Source organism: Cupressus sempervirens, chromosome 6 (genome assembly GCF_028749045.1).
Source record: "Cupressus sempervirens isolate cs-2001-9-10 chromosome 6, ASM2874904v1, whole genome shotgun sequence".
Taxonomy (NCBI): domain Eukaryota; kingdom Viridiplantae; phylum Streptophyta; class Pinopsida; order Cupressales; family Cupressaceae; genus Cupressus; species Cupressus sempervirens.
In genome coordinates, this window is record NC_143123.1 from 512,746,902 (window position 1) to 512,756,531 (window position 9,630).

A 9,630-nucleotide genomic window follows, 5' to 3' on the forward strand; every position below is an offset into this window, starting at 1 on the left:
CTCTATAATTCTTTGGACTTTGTCTCCTTTTGTCATATTCCTGGAGAATGGAACAAAGTGGCTAATTGTTTGGTGAAGTGGACTTCAGAGAACGTGGATGGATGTAATATTAGTGGGAGGGATGAGTTACCTACTGAGTTTAGTGGGATTGTTGAGCAGTTGCTATTGGGTGACATGAATATGTAGTGTTGTTGTGGGTCGTGTGCCTTTGCTTTGTACTTTGATTTTAGTCGAATAATTTTATACCCCCTCTTTTTTTCAAAAAAAAAAATCTAATTTCATGCAATTAGTCAAAAGAAATAGATGATGTGAAATATTTTCTTTTATTTATGTCTATTCTCTCTAATCAAGTTAATTTGTGACAAAGACATATATCCTTCATATCAAAACTCTTAAATTTTGATATAAACTAAATTGTTTTCTTGATGCATATTTAAATATGCACTAGTATTTTGCCTATGCAAGAACTCAAATAAATTCCTAAATGAGAAATATACTCATTTACTTAAATTTCCAATTAATTCACTATAAATTTCAGTTTAAAAACACATACAACCAAATTCAATAAAATCTTACCATAATTTTAAAACTGATGTTCGTAACTACTATTCCACTCAATAATCAGAATCTACCATTCTCAAATATCATTCAATTTAATAACCAAATAACAAACCACTTATCAAATAATTTCAAATATATACCCAACTTTGCCAATATACATTTAATAGCTCTTATTAAAATATATCCAATTCAAAATATTACTATAATATCATTTCAATTTATTACCAAACGCAATCAAATGTACTGCTTAAAGAGACAATAAGATACTGAAGTAGTCACGTTTCCTACCATTCACAACGTGTTCAGTAGAAAATCATTTTCTCCCAACCAAAATCTCTTTGGTATCGCTTTCAATTGTCAGCTGTCTCTGAAAAATCTCTACATAAAATAAACTAAACTTTACAATAATGTTCAGCCCCATCTTTTCAATTAACTAACTGCAATGAATGGAGGACCCACAAAACCAATTATATAAATTTTGCATCTGCCCTTCAAACTTTTGGCATCTGAAAATTTGAAGCAAAATGGGTATTAAACAAGCAATAGTGCTGGTGATGATGTTGTTTATCATGTTTGGATCCTCGGCAGCTGGGTCTTGTTTCAATGGGAGCACTGGAACATATCATGTTGGGCCAGCGACTAAATTAGATGCTGAGATATTTAATTTTTCTCTGAATATTGAGTATCTAGAATGTGAATTCTTTCTTGGGGGTGTATTTGGGGTGGGACTAGATAAATTTGCACCTATTCTCACAGGAGGTGGTCCTTCACCGCTAGGTATTCAGCGGGCTAATCTGGACCCTAGAACCAGAGATATCGTCAAGCAATATGCTTTTCAAGAAATCGGTCATATCAGGTTCTTGAGATTTCCATAGTTCATATTGATTTGTTCATGCTCTTCTGAATTCAATTGTTGTGTGGATTTTATTGTTGTTCATATTAATTTGTTCATACTTTTCTGAATTCAATTGTTTTGTGGATTTTATTGTTGTCAATGTTTCGAATCAAACTTCATGATAGATCATAAAAATATTTTGTTCACAATATGCAATTTTTTACAACCAAACTTAAATCTAAGATTTAGATAATTTCAAGAGTTTATCTGAAATTGTGTCAATAAATAAGATCTAATAGAGAATTAGATAGTTTACTTTCAAAATCAAAATTTAGAATATATTGTTTAAATCAACTGACTATTTATTATGGACTCAAAATATATAATTTCCAACTTAAAATATATTGTTTGAGTTAACTTACTTTTTAGCATTAGACTTAAATCTATACTTTTTGAACTTAGACAACTAAATCCATGTTTGCATAAATCACTGTTTACTATTGAATCTAAATACATATTTTTTTGAACTAAATTCTTGTATTGATTTGAGCAGAATAATCAGAGAGACTCTGAAAGAAGCCATTCCACGGCCTCTACTGGATTTGAGTGTGGAAACATGGGCGAAGTTCTTCAATGAAGCAGTGGGATTCAAACTAAATCCTCCCTTCAATCCATATGTTAGCTCAGTAAATTATGTGCTTGCTATGTACGTTGTTCCATACGTGGGACTTACAGCTTACGTTGGCGCCAACCCTAATATTACCTCACATGCTGGAAAACGAGTAAGGCTCTAATTTTCTTCTTATATGATTCTGAATATCAATGACTCATTTTAACATAGATCAATACATTCTAAGCTTCAAAGATCATATATAGTGCTGCAGACAAAGGGAGAATTCTCATGATTTAGTATAGTCTACCATTTTATTTCTATATATTATTGATAGGAAGGTAATAAAGTTTTTAAATATCTTATAATTGGATGTATAAAGTCATTTTGAATTAAATAATATATTTTAAGTTTTTATTTGTTCAAGTGGTTCAACTGAAAAACTTAATATAATCTAACGGACTAAAACGTGAATAAAACTTTGAACATTTTATGATTCAGTATACCAACTCATTTTGATTTAAAAGATATATTATTCTAAACTTGACATATTTGGGTGGGTTATGTGAAAACTCTAAAATATAACCATACAGACAGTTAAGCCAATAAAACTTTTTTAGATTGAATAATACACCAATTCAACAACATATTTTAAACTGGACTTATTTAGATAAATATTATGAGAGTTTCTGGATTTGATGGTATAAGATTTTTAATCATGGCCATTTTCGATCACACTACTTGATCCATCATCATGATGCAAGAGATCAAAAGAATTTTTTTGTTTTCATTCTAATCTCTTGCATCCTGACGATGGATTATGTACAATGATCCCAAAAGTTGATGACAAAAAATCTTACACAATCAAATCGAGAAACTCTCATAATATTCAGATGGGTTGTGGAAATCTGATATCTTTTATTTAGATGATTCATCGGAAAACAGTAATATCAACTTAAACTCAATAAGCTTTAAAACATTTTCTTATAATTGAATAGTAAACCAATTCATTTCGAATGAAACAATTCAGTCTAAATTTTAACTTGCTTTATCTATAATTAATCTCAAATCATGACTATCAATGATGAACAGCTTAAACATCACACACTAAAACCTAATTCCCACACCAAAAATATTAAATAGTGAAAGTCCACTTATTTTTTTCAAACTTAGTTTCTTCATTAATGTATGATGTTTAAGAATGGTCATCAATGACTTATGGTATTGATGTGATGTGTGTGCAGCTTTTTCAGGTCTATTGGGAGTAGAGGCAGGGCAGGATGCAGTGATACGTTACTGGCTATACGAGAGAGCAGAAGAAAAGGTTTATCCCTATGATATGACCGTTGCAGACTTCACGGCTTTCATCTCCAACCTCAGAAATTGTTTGGGAAAGACGGGCATTGTGGATGAAGGAATCATAGTTCCCCCACCACTTGGTGCAGAAAGAAGAGTGAGTGGTAACATTCTCTCTGCAGATGTCAACTCATTGTCATACAGTAGAACTCCAAGGGAGACATTGAGGGTTTTGTATGCCACAGGAAATGAATCAATACCTGGTGGGTTTTATCCACATGGAGCCAATGGATATATAGCACGTAGTTATTTGCACCATTGATACTTTATATTACACTTTATATTAAGTATAGATATATTTAAGGTCAATAAGAATCATATGAACTTGTTCAACTCTTAAATATCTATAAAGGGCAAAATAAAGAAAGAAAGACTTCTAGTTGAAGGAGTGTCCAAAGGAGGCATTTATTTAGGTTAGATTCTTCTCGTTGTGAAATGAAATAAAGAAAGAAACTCAAGGTGTGTCCAAAGAAGGCATTTATTTCTGTTAGACTCTTCTGATTTTGGAATGATTCTCCTAAGTTGTATTACAATTTATTATATTAATATAAAATGATTTGATTTGAAAGCTTAACGTTAACTTAAGTTGACAATTTCTTTGAATATCATCAGTATTTCTATAATAAATGGTGCTATAATTGTTGACAAGATAGTGGAGAAGATTAATAATATAATATATGAATAGATCAGTTTAGTTCTCCTCTTCTTGTATACAAAATTTCCACGCTTTCTGTTTGGTACTAGCGTTTATGAATCAACCCAAATCAGCTTTACATTAACAAATCACAATGAAACCACCATCTGATGTTCAAGCCCTGCAAAATTATTGAGGAGAGCCAAAGCATAAGGAAAATATGAACTTGGTGACCCCCCTTTTCCCTAATCATTTTAACTGTGTGTCTGTGACAGAGAATTTTGATGATCTAATAGGCTTAAAATTATTTGGTTATTTATCAAAATCTTTCACAAATACAATTACGAATTCGTTCTAGGTGATGTCATACTTGCTGAGACTCCGACGTACCATATTGCTTTTAAAAAGTGTAAAACATCAAATTGCTAATAGGCATCCTGAAACCTTTTACAAGAAACATTAATTTTGTTTGCTGTTAACATTAATGAATGGTGGAAACCTGCTAACATTAATCATAAATGTTACAATCAAAATAAACATTTAATCTTTAATTATTCTTAAGATAGAAAAATAAGTAAAACTCTCAGGAGAAATGATGTCAATCATGGTGTGGACAAGGATAAACTTAGTGCAAGTCAGGTTCAGGATACAACCCAGAAATCCTGTGGCTGAATTTGATCAAGGAAGGAGGTTGAGATCTCTTCAACATATGAAATCTGTTTACAGTGTAACATATATGCACCATTATTCAATGAAAGTATAAAAGACTTCTTCTATTTAAAACTGGTTAAGGGTGCATTTATGTTGCCCCATAGCCACTAGCTGAAGTAAAAAGGATAGGTGCTCCTAAAAATAAGGAAGAACTAGGAACAAGGAAATGGAGATAACAAGGGTTATGTAGAGAGGGGATTAGAGAGGGGTAATAAGCATTGAGGAAGAAAGGATATGCAAGTTTATTTTTTTAAAGACTAAAAATTGATAGAAATAATTGTGATCATTAATAAGGCTTTAATATGACTCTAGTTTACAAGATTAAGTATACAATTACATGTATTTTTAGTCTAAGCCACAAGGTTCCAATTCGACTTTGAGTCGTCCATTGAAAATTCGTTAAAATTGAACTTCACAAATGAAATTCAGCAGTCATGTGACTTAGTTTGTAGGAATATATTACATTTTGATTTCACTTTTGAGATGAGATGTACAATGAGGGGCCTCCTTTCAAATATCTAGACAATAAAAATACCAAGAGAAATTTTTGGATGTATGATGATTTTAGATTGTAGAGCAAATATGGGCTGCTACAATTCTTAATTTTTTTAGTTAATATTTTCACTTTTAAATAATTTAAACATTCAAAACTAACATTTAATGTTATTATATTTATTATTTATATATTATTATATGTAATGCCTTAGGAACCCAAAAGAAATTAACCTATTATGTCACTAAGTTTGCCAAAAAAATTTTTTTGAAAGATTAAAACAATGAGGGATAACGTAGTAGAAGCAATAACTCACATACATACACAAGAAATACATTAACAGTTACATCTCCTAAGGGTTTCATGACATTGAATCACGTACATAAGTTTTATTAAGATTAAATCTAATATATAACAAAATCCACATCAAAGGATAAGGTCATAAGTACACAATCATACATGAAATAATATACAAGTACATAGGATGTCACATGGCATAACCAGAATGCATAATCATCCTATGTACAAGTCACAGGGTATGAAATGCTAAAAATATATATATTATGATAAGGTACAACATCTCATAAGATCTCCAATAATCAAATTACAAAAAATCAACATATGATTGTAAAACAAAAGCACAAGTTCAGAAGAATGGATCAATTGCACAAGCACATCTAGCAATGACATCTAGCTATTGGATCTCAATGGTATAAGAAACATTACCACCCAACCTCATGGAACATAAATGGCCCACTCCCATCATGCTAAGGAAATAATCTCAAGCCCCATACAAATAGCAGTCCAATAGTCATAACAAGAATCTAGGTCAAGGAACTGTTAGGATAAAACCATGAACAAAAATAACAATTACATGAAAATATAACCAATAATAGAAAATAATATATCACACAGAAAAGAACACAAGGCACCAAGATTTAATGTCGTTCATCCAATCCATAGGCTATGTCCACCAAATAGGAACTATGATATTATCATGATCCAGTGATTACAACCTGATTACAATCTGTAATCCCTTACAACTCAATACCGCCGCAAGAACCAATTTTTGCATCATCACTATGAAACAATCCCTAACCCTAAGCACTTTTATATAATTATTTTTACCACTTGAGAGTTATAATTAATAATTACATGTTGGCCCAAAATTATTTTTTGAGGCGATGCCTTGAGCCCCAAAGAATTTATGAAGTATGTACAGTACTTTCCTGATCAGTCACCATAATCTAATAGGAACCTTGATAGTAGTCTATCTCAAAGGTACCAAGTACACAAATAACATCTAATCCAAAAGCAACAAAGATGTTTAGAAAACCTAATATGCATGTGGGCAAGTGTCATCACATGAGCCAACTCTAAGATTACCCTGGCATCCTCTCTAGACTCCAACGCCCTAGTGACTCAATGTGGCATCGATATCCTTTCTTAAACACAAGGCATACTAATGAGGCAATGTTGCAACCAAACATCCTCTCTACTCCCGTCCTAGCTTATACTAGCACTCGAGCCATAGGTGAGATAAAAATAATGACTTTTGTTAATTCATTTTAACCCATTTATTGAAATGTTATCACTTATTAATACAAATTACAATAGGTTACCTAGGCAACCTCTTTAGGGTTCTGACCTCTATAGCAATCCACTTCCCAACATACATATAGACAACCTACCCTAAGCTCATAAAAATTACAACTCATAAAATCACAATATTCACGTCAGTCCTATATAAGAAACTGAAAAACACCAATAGATAATTGATCAAAACCTCATAGGTTACACTAAGAAAACACCTCGGTCCTATACAAGCAACTAGAAAGCACCAATAGATAACTAATCAAAACTTCATAGGTTACACTAATAAAATTAGACTATTCACCTCAGTCCTATACAAGCATCTGGAAAGTACTAGCAAATAACTCGATCAAAAAACCTCATCACAAAAATGCATGAATGCATCACAATGGTTGGGAATAAAAATATCGTGACCAAATAACATTTACTTAAGAACATCATAAATCAATCACTTCCAAAGCCTCTGATAAACATACCTAACTAGTCAAAACTAAAATTATCCTAAAACCACTACAACATGAAACACAAATATCAAGAGCATATAACACAAGTGTAATTAAACACTTAAAATTTTTGATATAATTTCATAACCAAATTGATTTAAAATAAAGTTTTAAGTTTTCATTTTCAAATAGTCACATTTGATAAAGGTATCCAAAATGGGTTGAACAAACTAAAAGTCTCAAGTTTGTATCATAATCGCTTGTGTTCTCCAAATATATATATGTTTAACTCAGTCCAATGATAACCTATATGGGAAAATATTTTTTAGCTAAAATTCCCTGACAAAATCCAATGATAAATATTTCTAAAGGTCCTACTTTTTAAAAATTTAAATAATCATCATACTAATTAATTATTAAATTTTAAAACAAATTCAAATTTAAAATCATCAACTAGAACTTATTAATTTAATTCAAATTTCAACTAAATAAATTACATATATATGTTTATTATTATTATTATTATTATTATTAATAAATGTTAAACTAATTAAGAAAAAATATTTAATAAATTAAATATATTAAGAAAACAAAAAAAGTAACCTAACTTGTAACTTACCTTTTCCCATGAAGGGGAAGGATCTGGTCTGCATAAATGAGTCACATGCCAAGGGCCATCGACTGGGGGGTTAAACCCCTTCCCCAGATAAATATTTTTAAATACATTTTTAATTTTATTAAAAAATGTAATTTTTTTAATATATATATGTTTTATTTAACTTGTAGGTATAGGTCTGGTATGCAACTTTTTCCAACAAGTCTCTATTTTTTTAATAAATAAAAAACGAAGATAGTTTTCACCAATTGAAATTTAGTCCCAAATAGGTTTCCATCAAACACTAATCTTATTTTGTTTGCTAAAATCAAATCTTTTCTTGAGGGTGTCAATTATTTATCTTTCAAAAACACTTAGTAACAAAGAACAACAAATTTTCAAACAAGGGTTTCATTCTAAAATACGATTTCCAAAACAAGATCCATAAACAAACACAGAGAAGACAGGTAATTCAAAGGGTTTTACTGCGATAATCTCAATAGAATTCCTACCTCGATTTGATGCTAAACTTGACGAATGCTCAAAGAAGGCAAAATTATCATGTCTTGAAACTATTTCCAAAATTTCCTCCTCCATACTTGTGTGTGGAGAAACAAGCTCTAATTCCTAATAAAGAATCTTCTCCTCTTGGGGTTTTGGTTTCATGAAGATGCAAAAGGTCTTTTCTTTTACTATTTTAATTTATTTAATTCCATATGCATAATTTTTGCATTTTAATTAAATAAATTTTATTTAAATTATTCTCACTTGTTTTTATTAAATAATAAGACATAATTAGAAAGTATATTTATTAATTTAGCTAATAATAATATTTAGTATTCGTTTTGAAAATGAACTTATAAATGAATTATGATTAAATTAAATAAATATAATTACACTAAATTTGGACTTTTAATTAAATCATTAAATGTATTTTCTTTATTTAATTAATTTTTCAATAAATTAAATATAATTTAAAATTGATTTTTCTTTATAATTTTTTTGTTAAATTAAATCATTTAATAATATCTTTATTTGATTTTTTTATAGCTAAAAACCACAACAAACTCACAAACTGAATAAGAAAACTCATCTAAAAGAGAAAGTATGAATTGAAATCCAAGGGTCAAAATCTCAAATTCACCTCACTTGATAAATTCAAAAGGGTACATAACTCAGCTATTTGTCCTATATTCTAGGAAAATTGGCTCGAGGTTAGGATTTGGACTTGAGAACTATCTCCCATCTTTATCATTGACATACTGTGATAGGGCACACTAATATTGGCAATTCAGGGAAGTTGATGTCCAGTACTTGTAATCTATCTAAAAAGCTAAACATATACATATGCATAGATATATCTAAACTAAACAAACAATATCATGGAGTGGTACATCATGTAGATCCTGACTAGTAGGTGACTACGACTCCCTCCCTCAACCAAATCAGAAACGTCAAACATAAAGTAAAACATATATGTACACCATACACATGCAAGTATGGGGTAAATAACCATAAAAAATTGTATATGAATCATCCATCCAACTATCATAATGAAACAACTGAAATCACTATATGAAACATGCAAAGCATCATTATCGAAAAGATAACCATGAACACATGAAATGACTGAGTATCAAGTAGCTCATCAAATATAAAATTTAAGTATGAAATAACATCAATCAAATCAAGTAACGAAGTACCACTAAATCATAACACATCACCATAAAAGATGGCCTAAAAGAATTCAACAATATAACATGAAAATAAACTAGGGGTAGACATTACATTATATATTT

At 30.2% G+C, this 9,630-nt stretch overlaps 1 protein-coding gene across 1 annotated transcript; it reads left to right on the forward strand.

Moving 5' to 3' along the window:
• Window positions 1-1,075: 1,075 nt before the first annotated feature.
• Window positions 1,076-3,930, forward strand: LOC149553273 (ferritin-like catalase Nec2). The gene is made up of 3 exons (XM_089789870.1): window positions 1,076-1,417; window positions 1,950-2,182; window positions 3,254-3,930. Exons 1-3 carry the CDS (start codon window positions 1,086-1,088, stop codon window positions 3,622-3,624), a joined length of 936 nt encoding a protein of 311 aa, XP_089645996.1. The 5' UTR covers window positions 1,076-1,085; the 3' UTR covers window positions 3,625-3,930.
• The last annotated feature ends 5,700 nt before the right edge of the window (window positions 3,931-9,630 follow it).

What these genes read in the sequence shown, in the direction of transcription:
- LOC149553273 (XM_089789870.1), top strand. Translation starts at nt 1,086, where the DNA reads ATGGGTATTAAACAAGCAATAGTGCTGGTGATGATGTTGTTTATCATG. An exon ending in CAAGAAATCGGTCATATCAG is followed by an intron (nt 1,418 to 1,949) that starts GTTCTTGAGATT and finishes TGATTTGAGCAG; the next exon opens with AATAATCAGAGAGACTCTGA. An exon ending in ACATGCTGGAAAACGAGTAA is followed by an intron (nt 2,183 to 3,253) that starts GGCTCTAATTTT and finishes TGTGTGCAGCTT; the next exon opens with TTTCAGGTCTATTGGGAGTA.